The sequence below is a fragment of the Sparus aurata genome, chromosome 7, assembly GCF_900880675.1.
Source record: "Sparus aurata chromosome 7, fSpaAur1.1, whole genome shotgun sequence".
Lineage (NCBI taxonomy): Eukaryota > Metazoa > Chordata > Actinopteri > Spariformes > Sparidae > Sparus > Sparus aurata.
In genome coordinates this window covers 7201927-7223061 of record NC_044193.1, presented here as the reverse complement: position 1 = coordinate 7223061, position 21135 = coordinate 7201927, and the positions used below count along the sequence as shown (strand labels likewise).

Genomic DNA, 21135 nt, shown 5'->3' with positions numbered 1-21135 from the left:
AGGTGTGTTTTCCCCAAATAGCCGAGCAGAGGTTAATAATCCCTCATTTCTTCTGCACCTCAGTGGCAGCAGTCCGCGAAATTTCCAGCATGCACGAACAGAAGCTGAGAGCCGCTCTCTTCGAATCCCCCACGCAACTTTCTGACTGAACTTTTTCCTCTGACGGATGTTCTGCTCTTGCCATTTTTCTTCTTTTTTTTTTTTGTCATTATCGCCACAGTGGAGCTGTTTAAACTGAGCTGAGTGAGGTTGAGGTGAGGGAGGGGAGAGGACTGCCCTCTGCAAGGAAAAAAAAAATAACTTGTGTAAAATGTGAGGTATGTGCACAGCAGTCCGCTAACAACCTGAGACCACTGGGACATTCACCTCGTCATCTTGGAGCCTAAAGCCCTGAATTATTATGGACATGATGAGCTTTAGAGTCCGGTGCTTTCTAGTTTTCCTCACTTTTTACGTGCAAGGGGGATTATCAAGGGATTATGAAGCAAACCTCGGAGCAAATAATCTTTTACAGGTATGTTTTCTACCTTATTTTTCTTTCGTTTTTGTGAACAAAGTCATTGAAAGCTACACATTCATGCCACTTTCTGAAACACACCCCTCTGTTAAACCAGGGTGACTCAAGCCAAGAGGACAGTGTCACAACAGTAATGCAGAAATGTATTTTGTATTTCAAAAGTGTACCTCAAACATATTTAGTTCTATCAGTCTTCACCATGGCTTGAAAATGTAAGTTTGTGCAGCTCTAAGCACATCACATAGTCCTCCTTTCCGTCTGAATTATATGAGTTTTATGTTTCCCTCTAACGGGTTTCCACTCTTTAAGTTATTTGTTTATGTTAAAGTCCCAGGATATGTGGTAATGTATTGACACAGCAGTGACTTGTGTGCAAAATTAACATTTGAGACCAAACCGTGCAGCCCCCTCGCTGGCCCTGTGTACAGTGCAAGCATTTATTTCCAGTTCCACTTCCCCTCCATTCATGAATGGCTTTGATTCAGACTGTTTTGACACAAAATCTCGACCCAGCCCTCACATATAGGCAGATTGTGGAGATTACTTCAAAAAAAAAAGGGAGGCATTCTGAAATGAGTCGTGCCACTAATAAATGGTATGTGACATTTCATAACTACGTGCTTTTGGCCTCTAACTGACTGACACTGTTTGTTTTTCCAGAGAATCAAACGTCAGAGCAAACCGTCGAAACCAGTGGTAAGTAGGAGACACTCGTAAAATATGAGGTTCTGGATTTGTCAATAGAATAAATGTTTTATTACATCGATGAATTCATTTTGCATGTGAGAGCAGAAATATAGAATAAGATACTCACACAAGAACAACGGCTGTGGGACTAAATAACAGCTGTGTACTCGCCCTCCACTTATACAAAGTGAACTACAGAAGAAGCTCCACAGCCATCAACACCTCTATCATCAGTAACTCCCCCTCAGTTTGTTTCACCCTTAACTGTGAAGCAATCCCCAGAAAAAAACATGCAGCGATTCAGTTTGTATAGCACAAAACCACAGCTCTCCTAAATACCAGCGTCCAGAGGGGCTGATGTGGCTCTCCTCCTCCTGCCTGTCGCCTCGTCCTGCAGTAATGTGGCCTACGCTGACCAGATTGGTCTCAGCAGGCGCCGGCGTTACCCGAGTAAACAAGAGGAGGGCAGAGACACCACGCAGGGAACCGCTTTGTGTCGTTCCATCGACTCGCCAGAGCGATGCAGGGCAGACTGTGATGGGGGTAAAAATAAGAAAAAAGTGGTGTGCTCAGGTTCAGGAGTTGTTTGTCAGGGGAGGACAGGAGGGTTTAAGTAAATGTCTGTGGTTGCCTTTTACAGTCAGACCCAACTGTTTGTGTCACATGCGGCTTGGACTTCCGAACTTGATACTTTAGACGCTTTAGACTTCTCAGGATCTGAAAATGTAGTATAAAACTGATCTGGAGGTTTAATTTAGGTGGCAAAATGATGTCAAGTCAAACAGTGCCGCAACATTTAGTAGACTAATCAATAAATCAACATAAGTCGATCATCAAAGTTGTAACTCGTGCAAGAATTGCTGAAAATGCTGTCTTCAGCTTGTCAAATAATAGAGATTTCCTGCTTTTCTCTGTTTCATATCTTATCAAACTGAATATCTTTGGGGTTGTCGACTGACAAAAGAAGACATTTAAAAATATCACCTCGGTCTTTGATGAACTGGGATGCAATTTTTTCACCGTTTTCTGACATTTTATAGGACAAACAATCAATTAATCAAGATAACTAGAAACACATACCGCTGCTAAGGCCCGAAACCTCGTTTTCTACTCACTCATAGATACCAGCCGTCTAAATACACCAATTTATTATTCATTATCTCCTGAGAAATTAACAAAACACCCAATGTTAAAGAAAGTGAGGGAAAATTCCTGAAACTGTCCCTTTATCGGGACCAGCACCAAATGTTAACGGGGTCTATTCCTGGTCGAGACCCATCCTCCATCCAAGTCTCACGGAAATGTGTTAGACGTTTGTTTGTAATCCTGCTGACAAACCAACCAACAAACAGCCGATCCTTGTGGGTAATGTTTACCTGTGTTTGTGCTGCCACTAGCTGAAGGTGACAGACTATCATGTGAGGTGTTCGGTGGTGTCCCGCTACGCTGTTACCACAGTCCAGAGTTCAGTATGGAACCAGCTCCCCGTCACCAAAGAGGCCGCCTTCGAGGTGGACCTGCCTTCCTCTGCTTTCATCTCCAACTTCACCATGTAAGTCCGACCCTGATTGTCTCTCGCTCTCTCTCAGACAGTAGAGAACGTTTCGACATTATTAGTACTTCCTGTATTTGTTTATTAGTCTATGTGAGTGTCTGTCCTTTCATTTCCATTCATTCTAATCTCCAACATCACGATGACAGGAAATGCAACCTCACATGATTTCCCTGCTATATGGTGACCAAGTGAAATGATTTAATGTTCTCATTAAAGGAAGAGCTCATGGAAAAATGTAAATTCAGTCACTATTTACTCGCCCACATGCTGATGCAAAGCAGGTTTGTTGTCCACAAAACGTTTCTGTAGCTTCTCAGCAAAACAGCGTAACTGCATTAACGTAAACAACTGAAGTAGATGGGGACTTGTTTCATCATGTGAAGAACAACCAAAAGAAAAAGCATAAAATTATTGAATCCCTCTTATCCAGAATAATCCAACTCTGTGGAAGCTCTGACATCCCAAAATTATTTATACACGTCGTTTACACCCTTGATGCTCAGTCGAATCTGTGCGCCCATTTAAAAAACGATTAGCTTCGCGGCTACAGTGAAGATTTCGTCTTAAAAAGGGGTCCACGATGACTCTCCACCAGCATGAATAGAAAATGACTGAATTTTCATTGTTTGTGCGAACCGCCCCTTTAATCGACTGAATCTAAAATAAATGAAACTTCAGAGGAATTATGTAAGGAACTCAGAATTCCGGTCCGGAGGCGATGCATAACTTGATTAGTTAGAGGGTTGCTGACCGCTCTCCTTCAAAAAAATGCTAAATATAAACAAAACAAATAAGTCAACATCGCGGGCCAAACACCGACCCTGGAGCTGGATTTGGGAGCGGAAGCAGGTCAGGAGGAGGGGGAACCTGAGGCCGGATGAATACCGGGCTTTGTGAATGGAAGTCAGAAAAGTTAATAGAGAAAATGACAGGAGTTTGCCCAGTCCCCCTTTTTCTCCCCCGCACAGTTTACTGAGGCAGCCGGCCAGTTTAGATACGCTACGTACACACACACACACGCGCCTACATCTACTGCATGTATGTGTGCCTACATGGAAGTGGACTTAAGTATGTGTGAGTCTGGAGTTTGTGCAGCTTTTTATAACCATAATCCCTCACATCTCTCTTTCACAGACACACACATGCATATTTTCACACGCACACTCGGACCCTATACGGCTGTGTGCACACAACCAAACACAGAAGAAGAAGAAGAAGAAGAAGAAAAAAAAGCTGTGGCAAATGTGTTGCGTTACTTCTTTGGCATTTCTGTGTCTGAGACTAAGAGCTCTGTGTTCAGAGTGCAGGTCACTGATGTGCAGCCATTCCTGAAGCCCCTTCGGCCCGCCACACATATAAATACAAGCGCCTCCATTTTTCCACTCTGCTCTCTCATGCCATTCTGCTCTGTTTCTCAAACAAGAGCCGTTTCAAGCCTGTGGGTTTATTTAACTCGGCCCTTGATGTTTTTTCTCTTTGGATATATTTGTTCAAAGGACGTGACCTTAATTTAGCACCCCGTCACATGACATCGGTGGTCTGCGAAGTGCGCTGTGTGAATTGGATCCCTGCTTGGTGGTTTTGGTTGGGATCTTGCTGGGCGCAGCACTCGGCGGCACTCCCTCAGAGTGTCATCGGCCTGCGAGATCTCTCTTCATTAATGCTGTTTTCAGAGGGAAATTACTCTTTTCCACTCAGCCTGTTTATGACCCCACCCCTCCACCCTCCTTCACATGGCATGAACTCCATTTGTAAACAAGCATCAATGCGAGCGGCTTTGTGATCGCCCTGGAAAAAGGACGGCGCAAAATCAAGTAAATCATGCTCAACAACTCAAAGCAGGGCCAGGCGTGTTTCTGAAATATAATCTGGCCACTGTGAGTCTCACAGAGACGTGTTTCTTCTTCTTTTCTCCGTCCCATCAGCACCTCCAATGGCAAGGTGTACGTGGCCCAGGTGAAGGAAAGAGCTGCCGCCAGGAAAATTTACGATGCTGCTAAGAAGCAAGGGAAAACGGCCGGACTTGTTGCCACAAAGTCAGTCCCAGGCAAAATGTGTTCTCTTTCCTTCAACTTCTATAAAAGAAGAAAGAGAATTCAATGTGATTTCCTCAATAATCTGCTCTCCAACACATATACAGACTGACATCAAAAGCAGTATTGTGAGTTTTCTCTCTGCTGCGTTTCAGAGAGAGGGAGATTGAGAAGTTCCGTGTGGCAGTGAGTGTCCCGTCAGGAGCTCGGATGTTATTCTCCCTGTCCTACGAGGAGCTGCTGCCTCGTCGGCTTGGCCGCTATGAGCTCAGCCTGGGTCTGAGGCCCGGGCAGCCCGTGCAGAACCTCACCTTAGATGTCAGCATCACAGAGAGGACGGGCATCAGCTTCATCAAAGTCCTTCCTCTCAAGGCAAGCAGACTCCTCTCCAACACTGCTCAAGGTAATACATGAGTTCAAGAGTCACTTCACATCTGTGTCGGGCTTCCATCCAAGCTGCATCAATAGAGAACACACTGATGTTAAGTACATAACCGTTGGTAAAGAACAAATAGAAAGACTGGCTGATAAATAGTCACTCATCAATTGATAAATAAAAATAAAGCTCTGTTGGTTTTTATGTAAATTCCATCCATATTTTATCTCCAGCCCCTTCAATTTTTTATTGAAGTAGGGATAAAAGAGATTTGAATCTGTTCAAGTGGCATCATGGTACTCTAACCTCCTCCCTGACGGCAGTAGCTGGCACTCAGTGTCTGTCACCTGGGACGGGTTGGTCATTATCTTGTCGGCTTGTCTTAGAACATTCTATTCTTAGGGAGACTGCAGGGATTGATGCTGTCTTACACCTAATATCATCGTCCACACAGTCTGTTATTACATGTCAAGATGAATCTGAGATGGTAAATGAACATGAGCAACCCTCAAAGAAGAAAATCAACACTACACTGCATCGTACACATCATCAGGTGTGGAGAGCACTGAGTGTGAAAGGTTTCAGGAATCTCAAGAAATGTTGGGTGGATGAATGACTGAAATAAATCACAATATAACAGATAACAGATTCACCTTTTTCATGGGATCTTTACTGGTTTGACGAAACAAAATGTATCTCCTTTGGACTAGCTAGCTTTGTACTGACTGTTTCCAGCCTTTATGCTAAGCTAAGCTAACCAGCTGCTGGCTGTAGCTTCGTGTACAGACATGACAGTGATATCAATCTTCTCATTCACTTCTTGGCAAGAAAACAAATGAGTAAATGTTGTCATGACATTACTAATTCTCCTACAGGTGATGTAGACGCCCCTGCCTCCACTCACGTCGAGCGTAGCGCCACCTGTGCTCGAGTTCGCTACAGTCCAACTCTGCAGCAGCAGAACAGCATCTCCTCCAAAGGTCTTAATGCAGACTTCATCATTCAGTATGATGTGGAACTCAGAGACCTCATGGGGGAAATCCAGGTCAGGAGCAGCTTTTTACGAAAAATATGTGCCGCAAGCTAGTTCTTTTATTTTGGTATCCGTAAATGCTGTCCTCGGCCCCTTTATTTTCTATTTTTTGCCCTCTCTCAGGTGTATGACGGCTACTTTGTGCATTACTTTGCACCCCGAGGGCTTCCTGTGGTTCCCAAGGATGTTATATTCGTCATTGATGTCAGCGGCTCAATGATAGGCACCAAGATAAAACAGGTAAAGTGGACAAAACCCCACAGACTCACTGTGGCGAATGCTTATAGTTCTAACATGAGAAAACTATTCTGCAAAGATATTATGCAATTTCTGTCAATAATTCTAATCATGTCTGTCAGTAGACCAAGCAGGCCATGAGCACCATACTCGGGGACCTACGAGAGGGAGACCACTTCAATATCATCACCTTCTCAGACAAGGTCCACACCTGGAGGAAAGGACGGACGGTGCGGGCAACTCGTCAGAATGTACGTGACGCCAAAGACTTTGTGAGGAGGATTATTGCAGAAGGATGTGAGTTGAAATGTGATATTGTTTAACGTGTGGCATTCAACTGTGCTTTGTTGTTAGCTCTCTCCCTTCAACACTGACTCATTGTTCCCTTCTTTTTAATCAGGGACCAATATCAACGCGGCTCTGCTTTCAGCCGCCCAGCTCGTCAACCCTTCATCCTCCACCTCTTCCAAACTCGGCTCATTCCGCCGCGTTCCTCTGGTCATTTTCCTCACCGATGGGGAGGCAACCATCGGAGTAACAGCTGGCGACACCATCCTCAACAATGCCAAGAAGGCTTTGGGTTCCGCTTCTCTGTTTGGCCTCGCCTTCGGGGATGATGCAGACTTCCTCCTCCTGAAACGGCTGGCACTGGATAACCGAGGCCTGGCGAGGATGGTGTATGAGGACGCGGACGCCGCCTTGCAGCTGAAGGGCTTCTACGATGAGGTGGCCAGCCCTTTGCTGTCAGACATCCAGCTGTCGTACCTGGATGATCAGGCGTATGACATCACACGCTCCCTGTTCCCCAACTACTTCCAAGGCTCTGAGTTGGTGGTGGCTGGGAAAGTCAAACCAGGGGTCAAGGATTTTAAGGTGTCAATGTCCGCCATTGATTCAAAGAAACATGTCAAGTTGGAGAACGATGTTTTGCTTTCCCATTCAAATGGCAATGGGACTGCAGATTCATTTGACTGTTCAGCTGGCTTGGAAGGAATCTCCAGCTTTGTGCACCGTCTCTGGGCGTATTTCACCATCAAGGAGCTGCTGCTGGCCAAACTGAACGCCACTGACCCGGCAATGCAAAGGTTACTGGCAGACAAGGCCACCAACCTCTCCCTCAAGTATAACTTTGTAACACCGGTCACCTCTTTAGTTGTAGTTAAACCAGATGAAGATGAAGCATCTCCGTCTCCGACCACTCCAAAACCCACCACCGCTGCCGCTATAACCACGACAGTGACGACTACTACCACCGCCAAAACATCTGCAGCCAGTGCTGCAAAGAAGCTGAGCGCATCCTCTAACCCGAGGCCAAACAAAACTAAACCAGACCGTCCTCAGCCACCACCGAACACACCACAAACTAAAAAAGTCTCACCAACAAAAAAAACCACAACAACCTCAAGTCCTGTCAAAACTGCCCCAGCACCGTTCTCTGGTAAAAAGCCCTCGTCTTCCCAAAATGACTCCAAAACTGCCTCTCCTCCTCCTGCTGGGAAGATTCCCACCTCTCTGCTCAATGCTCTGAAAACAGCGTCACCTCCTGCACCTGGAAAAGTCTCCACCCCCCAGCCCAGCGCCTTGAAAACAACCACCCCATCGACAACCACCACAGTCTTAACATTCACCACCAGCAGCACACCTCCACCTGCACCCCTGCCCACCCCTCAGACGGGCACAGCGAGATCAACCCTCCCTCCTGTCAGAGCGACTTTACGCTCCACAGAGGCAGAAAACAGCACCACATCTGCTCCAGATGTTCCACAACCCGAAATCACAGCCGCTCCACCCAAGCTGCCGCCTCCGCTCACCTCTCCGACCTCGGCGTCTGCTCCGGCTGTGGACGACAACAACACAAACCCAGAGACAGAACTGAGAGTGGCCAGCTTTGTGTCTGCCACCTTTGCTCCCATGCCCGGCGTGACAGATGGGCCGCGGCTGTGGGAAGCAGCAGGACTTCTGGGTAGGTTGTGAACTCTGTGTTGTCTTTTGTTTACTGAGTCTAACCTGAAAGCCTTCCTGTACCCTGAGGAGGTACAAGCCTGTCTGCATATTTATTCCTAATTGGATGTTTTCTTTCTCACCACAAGATGTCTCCACTTTTATTCAGAGAAAAGGTAAAACTGAATTTTCTTTTTACAATTCAATGATTGATTTTTGACGCTTTTTATGAGCTTTTAATTGCATTTTATCTGTTAAAAAGTGACTGGCAGCTTTTGATCACGACTTACCAATATAATCAGCGACATGACAGTGATTAATAAATATCTTACGTTCTATCTCTTTTAGATATTGACCTTGTGAAAGGTGAGTATCATTGTCAATGCATTTTATGAGGGCTGGGCAATATATCACTATTATATTGTGTTATTATCCATTATCCACTATATTACATTAGTGATGTTTTTTTCTAGTTTTAAAGGCTGCATTACAGTAAAGTGATGTCATTTTCTGAATATACCCAAATGTTTTACTTGTTCTAATACATGCCTTTCCCAATTAGTCATGACATCAACATTAATGATTATTTATCAAAGGAAATATTTTCTGAAAGTAACAATAGTCATCCGTATAGAACTGTGGTAATATCATTATGGGGGCATCTGTTTTTGTGATAATTGATTTTGTCACCCAGTCCTAAAATTAATGAAGTGCTTTTGAGGAGATTTCAAAATATTGAGATATATAGTATATCATGTATCTGATATTGCCTTGTCAGTGTTGTTCTTGGACCATCATAAGGACGATCATTTCAATTTATGAAACCATTAAGAAGACCACATCTGTGCTGAGTTTGTATTATTTTCTGGGTTTTTTTTCCGTTTCCTGTGTTTGGTTAGGTTTAGGGAACTCAAATGCTTGGTTAAGTTTAGAAAAAACATGGTTTGGGTTCAGATATACTGTTTCTCACCTTTTAATTGTGTCTGAAATTATCAATTTCTCCCGTATTCATATCTTTCTGGTCTTTAGTCCCCAAAGCCACAAAGCTATGACACCTCTAAAACATGATAAGTCAGTTTCAGTGATGATCCTGGAGCAACATTAATTATGAATTTCCAGTAAAAACACCAACTCGGCGACATGAGATTGTGCTTCTGTGATGTCATTTGAAAATATTGCACTAATTTCAGTGCCATATCGTCCAGCCCTGCCTCTTATCCTGTCGCTCTCTAAAATCAAAAATGTCTTCATGAGCAGCAGAATACATCCTGAACTCCTAACTTGTTTCCACTATCCAGACTATGATGCAACCTATGACTACGACTACGATCTCAACTATGATTCAGAATGTAAGTTTTAAATCCTCATTAGATGTAAACCCGTACGGCAGCTGATTATCAGTCTTTAAAAGTCTCATGTTAAATTTTCTGACTTATTTTAGGGGATGACACTGCAGACACGGGATCATTTGGTAAGAACGTTGTGGATTTTATTTACAGCGGCATGTGTTAATCAATATGTCATTTATTATAGAGGCACTGCGTGCTTGTCATTGGTTGCAGTGCTTGCGAGTGAGGGGGACTGTCCTTTAGTTGAATGTCTTGTGCTTTTAGAACCTCCGTCCAGACTGAGCACCATCCGAGTCTTCTCCTCATCAGGTCACGAACCGACATTTTATTTACTCGTTATAAATGATAATGTGAAAGTTATTTGATATATTAATGTGCTCGTGTTGTATTAATGCTCAGTGTTGTCTGTTGTAGTTGATGGAGATCCTCATTTTGTGGTCCAGCTGCCAAAGCTGCATCAGAACCTGTGTTTCACAGTAGACGGGAGGGCTGATGATGTCCTCAGACTGTTAGAAGACCCAGAGAGAGGTGCGTAAAGGAATTTATCTCTATGTTTTAAGATCAACTAACACGTTACGACGCAGTTAGCATTGAGTAATTAATAATAAAGTAAGAGGTGAGAAGGAGATAATGACTTAATTATCATTTTTGGGTGAACTTATCCTTTAATGGGAGTTCCCTTCCTCCTCAAGGGATCATTGTCGACGGCCACCTGATGGGAGCTCCCTCCAAGCACGGCGTAGAAGACCGCTCCCGGACCTACTTCGACCAGCTCACCATCTCCTCGGCCACGGGTGGCTCTGGTGACATCACCATCACCCTCTCACTGGACGCTGTCGTGGTGGAAGGGGAAGGGCAGGATGTTCTTCCCATCAACCAGCAGGGATCAGTGAGGAGACAGGGTGTGACGGTCACGGTGGACAACCACAGGAGCTGCTGGATCGAGCTGGCCAAGGATGTGCGGTTCCTGGTCCTGTTCCACCACTACAAACACCCCAGCTACCTACAGATGGCTCACCTGGGGTTTTACATCACGGATGGACGGGGGTTGACGGCTTCAACTCAAGGCCTGCTGGGTATGTACACATCAGGTCTACACTGTCAGCTCTCAACACTCAACCACTCGCTGCCCTTCAGTGGTGGAAGAAGAATTCATATCCTTTTTGAGCAAAAGTACCAATACAACCATGTAAAAATACACTGTTGAAAGAAAAGTTTCTTCATTCTTAAAGGGTAACTCCACCAAATTTCCACATCAAAGTGTGTTTAAAGGTCTTGTGGAGTACGGCTGCATGTGTGAAAAAACGAGTATAAAGCCTGTTGTGGCTCCAGAGGAAGCTGCATGTTATCTGTTAAATTGCATCCAGTGATGTGAAGTTGCACTGTGGGTAATGTATGCGTCAGGTTTGGAAAAGAATGAAGAATTTGTAGAATAACAAAAGGTGATATCTCTGATTCTGCAGTCCATTTCAATTATTAGTTTTTAATCTGTGAGAGTACAACAGTGTTATAGAAGGAGTGTGGGAGAGCATTTCAAAACCTCGGCCTACATTCACTACATAGATACATCACTGAGTGACATCACCGGAGTCAGTGCATCAGATTACATGCAGCTTCCTCTGGGGCCACAAAAGGCCTCATACCTCCTCCTCTTTTTTTTTTTTTACATATGCAGTAGACCTCCCCAAGACTTGTAAATAACTTTAATGTGAAAAAATGGTGGAGTTACCCTTTAAAAATGTGTTTAAAACATAGGTTTAATTTGTCAATTGCAACTATATCTTTAAAATTCATAAAGTAGCATGAGATTGAAAAACTATATATCTCTTCTCTCTCTCACTACAGGCCAGTTTCAGCATGCTGACATGAGTGTGACCGCAGTGAGGGATTATCTGGACAGAGGTGCTCACAAGGAAGCAATTTCAGCCAGGGGGATCCTGAGGTGGGGATCCGAGCACATGCCAGTCACCCTGCAAGACAAGACGCTGAAAGACACGGTGCGAAAGCGCCACACAGGCAAGTGCTGGGTGGTGCCCAAGGCAGAGCTGGAGAGACTACTGGGTCATCCATACGAGAGCTACGTGGTGGATCGTGTGTAATTCTAGCCGAGTCAGCTCCACCTTTTTGCCTCTCTGCTGCGCGGCTCAGGTCGCAGCAGTTATCGTGGTGTGTTTACTGGACAAAGGATGAGCAAGAACTGGGAGGCTTGATGACACGTTTCCAGCCCCTGGATGAGACGTTGTAATATTCTGTACGGTGCAGTGCAACACAGGCGTGGTTACAAAAGAGGAAACGAGGTGGTGACAGATTTGGAGACTGCAGAGGAAGAGAAAGCTGCATGTAAAGGGTGATAAGGACGTACGGTTTGATAAAAAATATAGCGACAGACTGATCGATGCTGCTGTTCTCTCCATCGCCGAAGTAAAATTGAACAGAAGCTCCGTGCTCTGTGTCTGTGACGGAGACGCAATGTTCTCCTGTTCGCATGGCAACCACAAAAACCAAGTCCATTTGTGCTGCAGCAGCTCCAAAATGTCTATTTATCAGATTATTCTTATATTTCCTTAATGGAATGATTATTAGGCAAAGCCACGTTCTTCCGCTATAGACCTGTATCATTCTGTTCGTTGTGTTTAAGTGTATATAAAATATTATTGTATGTCTGTATGTATAGATAATCTTCAGGTGACTCGCCTGGACGTAGTGATTGCAAAAAAAGAAAAAAACAAAACAAATTCAGGGTCTTTCCAGGTTTGCCATGTGCTTTTTATTTTTCTATCATTTCATTCATAGTTTAATTCATTTTTATTTTGTTACACAAGACATTAGGCATTGTTCACATACTAGTGATCAAACAAGGACAGTAAGTTTTCTACTACTCAGCCTGAACTATTTCTTTTGTCAAATTCAAGGGATATTGTCAATAGTGGTTTCCAAAAGGCCAAAGTGGATGGAAATTAAAACAGTACGACCACACATGAGGCTTTTGTTTTCAATAAATTAAAAAAAAAAAAGAGAGAGAGAGGCTGATGCTGAGGAAGGGCAGGGGAGGGAGGGCTCCAGATATATCTATGTTCAGAGAGTAAACAGTGTTCCAGTTTTAATCAGATAGCATGTTTCCAGGATTAAGACCACACACAAATGTTGAATGACGCACAGTGCGAGAACTGTTGTGAGTACACAGCTGTATAGATTTTGCCTGACTGTTGGTGTTATCCTTCCATCAAAAACCTGTTTCTTAGGAACGCTAATAACCATATTTAACCGTGATGCAGCGCTGGAATGATCATAACACATGAGCACAGCAAATAACAAACAGAAACAAACAATTTTCAGGTGTGCATCACTTTTAAAAATTCCAAAACTAGTAGCATAGCATATTCAGCATTTGACATAGTTTCTTTCCACAATACGTCAGTGAAATTCAAATAAATAGAGCAGAACAATAAGACACGTCAACACCTCGAACGCGCTATGACTTTGTTTAGAGTTGCTAAGGGATTTGTCGCGGTTGATAAAGTGAAATGCTTCGGTGTGTTGGGTTTTTTTTTTTAAAAAAAGAAAACGATCGGAGTGTCCCAACAAGCCAAGCCACAGGTCAATCTGGCTGTGAGTGTGAGTTTGCACTGCAGAGATAATGAGGAACTGCCTCGGCTCATGTGTACAACGACGGCCCTGATGTGGTAGAAAACAATATCCCTTCTGTAGTACTCGGTCAGATCTGCAGAGCAACGTTACACTACCAAACAATGTCAGCACGTTTTGCCAGTAAACAGCAACAACCATTTTTGGCACAAGACTGACTCGCTGCTAATTATTAGTTTAAAACAAAGCAGTCCATTTTTTTTTTTTTTTTTTAAAGGGCCCAAATATTTAAATAAGACCCCAAATTAAGGCTAAAACCAAATAAAAAGCATCTTGGTTCATTCTCGTGGGGCGGCACCTGTAACTGTGGCTTCATACCTTTGCTATGCTACAAAGTCGTTTAAAGTTATGGGAGTATTCCAGCTTTTCCCCTCTATTAACAACTACAATTTTCATAGGATTTAGTCCCTAGGGAAGTGACTTCTCTAAATGACGTACACAAGGGTTGAAACAACCAAGACACAATCTGGTGCTTTCACTATAAGCCGAAATTTCAGTCTTCACCCCCTCTTCACTCAAAAGTGAAACTTTCCAAACGTCAAATCCAGAAACAGTCCCCACATACATTCTTTTACCCCAATGGCACACTTCCTCTCATCTCAACAAGTCCCAATCACCATAATCAGTTTGTTTTTCATCACTCATTCCGAATCTTCCAGAATACTTCTTAGAAAGCCTCGCCCGACATGAAGAAAGACAAATCCTCTCCATGCCTCTTCTGTCCCTTACATTCCCTTTTTTTTGTTTTTTAAACTTGAAGACCACAGTTTCAACCTCAGACCTGTAAACTTCATAACTTCAGCCAGTGAAATGTGCACCAAATATATAGAAATAAAACTCTTCAATAATTTAAAATGTTAGAAAGTAAACTATTCAAATTCAAAATTGACATCACACAACAGAGATAAACAAAGGAACAGTTTTGTTGGGGTAGTGAGGGTGGTTGGGGGGGGGGGGGGGGGGGGGGGGGGTGACAGTTAATAGCCACTGGTTAGCTTGCCTGCTAGCACAGGGAACACAACAGCATTGCAAAGTGAGCACTATCAGTTGACAGAACAGCCCATTTATATGTAATTTTTCATCACATTTTTTTGCCCGACCAACAGATTTTTGCCAAAAGGAGCGGCGTCTTTTGAAGTAACACATGTAAAAGACCAAGTAAGAGAAAAAGTGAAAGCAGGGTTGACAGGAGCGATATCGTGGAATGGTCCAGCCTTCATACAGCAGTGTCTTTTGAGTCTATGTACAATACTACTGTGTGTAAAAGATGCATGCATGTCAACTGGAGGTGACCCTTCCAGAGGATTCTACACTAAAGCCATTACATTATCTCTCATGTCAGAGCTGGCAGTTCAGACCTCTCGATGCCGATCAATCCTCCCCTCCGACCAACCTCTGATATGAGGACAAAGACGTTACAGAAAGAATGAAATGCTTTGAAAATCGCCCACGAGTAATAAATTCACCTCTAATGATAATAGTTAAGACATGGTTATACTGTAAATTCTACAATGGAATGAAAGACCGTATCAACCCTGCTTTTCAGTGACAGAGAGAAGGAGTGTGAGTATTTGAACAGTGTGTATGTGTGAGTTTGTGAGCATTTTATGTGTCTGAACGTGTGTCAAGAGAGAGCGGGACGTTAGGAAAAGGAGGCAAACCGGCCGAGAGCAGGCAGAGTCCAGATGCGCACCCCTCTCCCCACCCATTTGAATTTAAAGGACTGCTCAGGCGGCCCCTCGCCCTCCACCGCAGGCTCTGCCGCCTCTTTTGCCCCTTTTTTTCGCCCCGCCTCCTCTCCCGGCCCCGCCCTCTCCCGGATGCCCCTCTCTACCGCTCACTGCTCATCCTCCCCAAACACATCGTTCTGTTTGCGCTTCATGTTCTCAAAGTCAAAGTCGCTCCCGGTCATACGTTTGTAGATGTCCTTGATGTCGTTGCAAGTGGTCTCGAAGTGAGTGGTGGCATCGTAGGAGCTTGAGGCGAAGACCTGGGAACGAAAAAGTAACACATCAGGACTCAGAATCTACAGCCACGACATGGAACCAGTTCTGATCCGGTTCACGCACCTAATTATTCATTCTGAGAATTTCGAGCAATGATAAGTTGGTCACAGCTGGAACCAAAAAGGTTGTCCATAACTTTAAGTATGAATTGAAGTGGATGTGTCACTTTCTACTGCATTGTGCAATGCTTTCCAATGACACATCCTTGATTACAATGGTTCCACCCAAAACTGCTGGAAACGAGGGCTGGTTTGCTAGATTGCACCATCGTTCCAAGAAACTTGACCAGAACCGTTTTTTTCTAATCGCAGTTTAATTTGGTGGAAAAGAGGTATGTGGGGCTTCAATTACATACAGTGGTGCCTGAGCTACATGCTAACATCAGCATGCTAACATGCAAATTTTGATAATGCTAATCTGGTGATGTTTAATGTTTTCCATGCTCGCCATTTAGCCTGTTTTAACGCCAACTTTACCAAATAACATTAGACACAAAGACGCAGCTGTTGTTGTGAGTATCATTAGTTTGGAGGTATTTATTCATTTACTAAAGTACAGGATGAGTTAAACATGTGACCAGATGATGGCGCTATATTATTAGAAAATCTGCTACAAACTTTATGACCTCCCATCCAGTAGATTTCAAGTTATTTCACTGAATAAGTAAAACATTTGACCTCTTAGTGGCGCCAGAGGAAAAGGCTGAGGACTGCCAAAATAATGACAATTTATCCTCTAAAGACCATCTGTATCATCCACATCCAGTAATTGTCAAGATTTTTCACTCTGAACCATGTCAACAGGACAGGTGATGCAACAGGAAGTGTCTGGGGATCACCAAAGTCATTGGTCTTGGGATTATGAATGTCTGTACAACACTTTAATGGCAATCCATTTAAAAGCTCTCGAGGTACTTCAGTCTAGACCACATTGTATAATATTTCCATTGAGTCACTCTACTACCAAACACACTATGAGCATCGTATAAATCTGGTTTTCTCTTACCTGGCTCTCAGTACCATCATCTGTGGGCTCATAAAGGTCACTAATAGCCACAAACCTGTCAAAAAGACAAAACAACACAATTAACTTAACCTGGTGATAAATCAGGAATTCTGGTTTTATGCTTTTTTGTGAAACATATAATGCATAAGATGTTGATTTGCTGACTTTTTGTCAATGGGCTCCAGCAGCTCCAGCGCCGGCTCTATCTCAGTCTCAGGCTCGCTGGTTTCCACTGTGGTGCTGACGATGGCAATGTATTTCCCCTGGGCCGCAACATTGTGAGCATAGGAGATCATGCAGACGTAGATGTCTGGAGAATTGAGAGCAGGGTTGAACAGAGGTCAGACCAGAGCTACATAAACTCTGTATTCACTGATGGTTGGACACTTGGGAGCAGTGGAAACGGGCAACATTATCATTCCCTTGGAGTTGTCTTTTTATGACAACATTCATACTCTCCTTTTAGCTCTGTTTTGGTCTCCACCACCATCATGAGAGAAATATCTGTCTCTTACTGTTCCTCTATGCTCACCAGACCGGGCAGGAAGCAAGTTTTTAGAGCTTTTGCACTAAAAAAGTTGTGGGTCTGAAAACCAAAACAAGGTACTGAAAGATGATAAAACACTGTGTAGAGCCAGTGAGAGCTGCTGACTCCTGTTGGCTTGTTATTATGAGAACTTCTTTTCACATACGAGGAGTCATGCAATCCAGTCTCAATATGAGAACATTGATTATAGCCACTTATAGAGATAAAAATATAGTATGTCAAGGATCAACATGCTTTCAGTGCTTAGGGAAAATAAATCTTTTTGGTGTTATGGGGGAACTAAACGTGACATGTTCCTCTGAATGGAGCTCCTTGACACCTCCAGGGCTTAAAAATAAAATCAAATTAAATGAAACACAACAGCCATTCTATGTTATTGATCGTATCGCTCCAATTTGTGCTCCAGCAGCGACAATGATCCTCACCTGAGTTGCGGTTAACCTGATTCTGAGGAATGATGATCTGACAGGAGTTGGCGTCATTGGTGTTCTTGATGGGGTGGCTGAGGACGCAGATCACGCGGATCACCTGACCCGCCTTGCGGACGCGGTCCGGGATGTAGCTGGGGTCACAGATGAGCTGCTTACAACGAGCCACCTGCAGCAGGGACGAGACAGAAACGTATTAGCAGCTTTTTTAAACACGAATAAACTAAATGATATCGTTAAATACGCTTTTTTCTCTGTACCTCTCCCTCAGACTTCACTCCAACAACATGGCCACCTTCCATCACTATCTCATCCACGGGCTTGTTCAGCATGTAGGTTCCTCCGTAGATTGCACTCAATCTACAATGACAAGTGAATACGAACTGTTAAACCACGGAGTAGATTTGTACTTCTGTATTTATAATCTATCCAATTATACAGCACGCTAGAAAATAATGTGGTAAAACACCTGGCAAATCCCTGTGGCAGCTCTCCCAGACCGTACAGGGGGTAGAGGTAGGGGCTCTTCCCATACCGGGCCAGAGATTCACTGTACAGCTTAATACGATTGATCGTCTCCAAACAGGGAACATCAAGATAGCTGAGGGAGAAAACAACAGGAAGGAGGAGAAGTATGAATAAACAGAAATACCTCCAATTCTCCATATAATCTCTGTCGATATATATGTCACTGCTGAGAGGAGGATTTAAATGTATTTGATATCCGTCAGTCAGTTGCTGCACTGGAGCTTTATTAAACCTTTATAAGTGCTTGAATTATTCAGTTAAAGGTCCCATTATGCTAAATTTCAGGTCCATCCTTTTATTTTGTGCATCTAGTGCCGGTCTCTTCAAGACCTCCCTCCCCAAAAGCCCAGTCCGCTCTGATTGGTCAGCACTCACAAGTCTGAGCCAGCAGAGTGTTTTGCAACCACGACCGTGCAGGAGGCATCGTTATTGGCAGTGACTAAGAGAATTCTTGATGGCTCGTTTAAAGGCAAACTTTCTCACCCAAGCACCGTGACCTACTTTATAATGAACTTTCTACAATATGGGACCTTTAAAATCATAAATGTAGCTTTGAAGCCAAATGAAGCTATCACAGACTTGATAATAGGGTTCATGTGTTGGACATCATGCTGTTGTTCTTACTCATCTGTCCTGTAGAGGGCCAGGGCGTGGCCGGTGAAGTCAATGACATCCTGGCCGAGGTCAAACTTCTTGTAAACATCCCTCATCGTTGTGGTTTTGGGGTCCACGCCCTCGAAGGTCTTGGGGTCATTCTCGTCGAAGTTGGCCACAAAGACTAAGAACTTCCTAAACCTCCGCTTCTCAAACATCCCCATCAGATCTGGAGATTCAAACAGAGGCTTAAAGTTGCAGTTACTCCTCCCGTGATTACTTCAATTTGAATCAGGCACTCTACTCTCTGCTCTTTAACTGGGGCTTACTTGAAGCTAGCGCCTCAGTCTCGGTCGACGGCACCTTGAAGATCTTTCCTCCTTTGTAGACAAAACTTCCCTCCACCACTTTGAAGTCCAGGTATCGTGTCACTTCTGTGTATAGCAGCATCTTCACAAGCTGACCTACAATCACGCAGACAAACACACGTTGCATTTTATCATCCGTCGTCAACCTTCAGCTAATCAAACGGTCTGGATGGAAAGCCACTTAACTTATAATCCTGGGCCTCATCAGTAATACTAATAACATACTTATTATCATCTAATTATACAAACTATGTCTTCAGTCTGTGATGACTGACGTAATAGCTACGTGTCTGATATATTCATTCCCTCGAAAACAAAACCAGGGATGGCGGACTGACCGTTGGCCATGAGGAACTTGGGGATGAGGTCAACGTTCCAGTCCCGTCCTCTGCCCATCGACTCGGGCGGAGAGTCTGGAAGATTGAAGCGCTTGTACAGCTGCGGAGCGAGGACGAGAAAGAAGACATAAAACGCAGGCTGTGAAGCTGACAGAGTCTGAGGCATTAAGAAGGATACGGCGGCGGAGCAAATGAAGACCATAAAAAGAGCAGCTGATGCTCAATGGCACAGGACGTAAAACGAGCTGTGCTGAGGGACATAAAACATATTGATTGGTTTTTGCAGACCCCAGGAGCCCTTTACCTCCTCCAGGGGGGTGATGGAGGAGCTCTCGCCACCGTAGTACGGGTTCCTGTCCATGTGCAGAACCTTTTTCCCGTTCACAGACATGATCCCGGACAGGATGCATTCCTGCGTAAAACAAGAATGAACAGCGAGCATCAACACCGATAACATACCACCGATTACAAAATGAATGGGTGACACATAGGGAGGAGGCCTCTCAACAGAAAAAAGAGAGATTTAATAGAAGCCATAAAGGGAAGTTGGGAGATTTTGACAGAAGGCTGCAGGGAGGACATGAGGGACGGTGTGCGCATGCGCGGCTGACTCGTTTCACCCATCTACTGTAATGAAAATAATAATAATAATAACAATAATCACAATAATAATCGTGTTATTATCGTAATGTGTCATCTTAATAACAAAATCCAAATTACATAACCGCGTCACAGCATTCAAATGACCACAGCTGTTCACTGACAAAAGGATATTTGACACCTTTTCATAAAAAACTACCCAAAATGTCGACTTTTACGCGTGCGAACATCCTGATTATCACCCACACGAGAGGCACTAGGTGTGTTTCTGCCGCATTGGGTGTGATAAGTGAAGAGTAGTGCGGCTCTGTCATTTAACAAACCCGTGCTCAGGCCTGCGCCAACCTCAGGATGGAGGCCTGTCTATGCAAAGAGGGACCATGACACACTGGGGTTACGCCTAAAAAGATGCTACTGGGTGTAACACAGCACCCAGCCGGCCGTGGGGACGTGAAAAACAACCTCCTCCCGGCAGCATCGTTGCCGCTGCCCGTCACGCACAAGCAGCTCGACTGGCACATTTGGAGACATTTGTAAAAGCGCATCTATTATCAGATAATGTCACAGACACACAGGGATGCAGGAGGCTTTCACTCCTTGCTGGGCTGGAGGATAGCGGGCCTGTGAGTCTGGCTGAAATAATAATTAAAAAAAAAAATGTGGAAACTCCGCGCAATCACTTCAGTTTTCAATGTGTCAAAAAAAGCAGATGAAGCTCGACTACTTACTGTGAGTCCGGTGCCCAGAACGATCACATCATATTCCTCATCCATGTTGTAAGCACTGCCTCTCCCGTCTCGCCCTCTTTTCGCCTCAAGAAATGAAGGGTATTGAAGGAAGGAATGCCAGTGAGTCCACGAAAAAAAAACTACACTTGTGCTCCCCTTTTTCTGTCTGCCCGAGTGCTTCAAACGGCGCGTTCAAAGTTAAGTATTATTTATTAATCATTAAGGCTTTTTAATGATCAATGGAATAAACTGTCCACACTGTCACCGGCGAGGACGACCAAAGATGGCCCTGATCGTGGAGTACTCTAGAACAATGTCAGTGCGCGTCGGCAAATAGTGCGCATCCTCCTTCCCTGTTCCCATTCGGCCGCACACACACACACACACACAATGGACTCAAACTGAAAGCTGGCTGTAATATGAACCCTCGCTTTGTTTATGGCTTCATCGAGCGACTGTTTGTGTTTCCTTTTTCACACTTTGGCTTGTAGTTTAACATTGTTTCCATTCAGTAAAATGAACTGTGCGCGGTGTCTATTTTCTTTTCTATCCTTCGTTTTTCCAGTTGTAGGCGCAGCGTTGCGTGGATGCAGGCACGCTGTATCCCTCCGCCGCCACAG

General features: G+C 44.1%; 2 protein-coding genes across 3 annotated transcripts; one reads left to right on the top strand and one right to left on the bottom strand.

Annotated features, from left to right (window-relative positions):
• The first annotated feature begins 16 nt into the window (after window positions 1-16).
• On the top strand, window positions 17-13077 carry itih6 (inter-alpha-trypsin inhibitor heavy chain family member 6). 2 transcript variants are annotated; one of them, XM_030421803.1, is made up of 17 exons: window positions 17-514; window positions 1178-1213; window positions 2602-2756; window positions 4685-4795; window positions 4948-5195; window positions 6044-6213; window positions 6325-6441; window positions 6564-6735; window positions 6839-8401; window positions 8529-8555; window positions 8728-8745; window positions 9678-9728; window positions 9821-9850; window positions 9942-10037; window positions 10143-10256; window positions 10421-10804; window positions 11574-13077. In XM_030421803.1, exons 1-17 carry the CDS (start codon window positions 401-403, stop codon window positions 11825-11827), a joined length of 3660 nt encoding a protein of 1219 aa, XP_030277663.1. In that variant the 5' UTR covers window positions 17-400; the 3' UTR covers window positions 11828-13077. The 2 variants fall into 2 exon arrangements, with proteins under 2 accessions (XP_030277663.1, XP_030277664.1); XM_030421804.1 differs by having other exon boundaries at window positions 18-514; window positions 9993-10037.
• gdi1 (GDP dissociation inhibitor 1) lies at window positions 12477-20840 on the bottom strand. The gene is made up of 11 exons (XM_030421807.1): window positions 20516-20840; window positions 19492-19599; window positions 19188-19287; window positions 18811-18945; window positions 18512-18710; window positions 17829-17960; window positions 17620-17719; window positions 17357-17528; window positions 16550-16694; window positions 16385-16439; window positions 12477-15363 (listed from the first exon to the last, which is right to left on the bottom strand). Exons 1-11 carry the CDS (start codon window positions 20558-20560, stop codon window positions 15211-15213), a joined length of 1344 nt encoding a protein of 447 aa, XP_030277667.1. The 5' UTR covers window positions 20561-20840; the 3' UTR covers window positions 12477-15210.
• Between the last annotated feature and the right edge of the window lie 295 nt (window positions 20841-21135).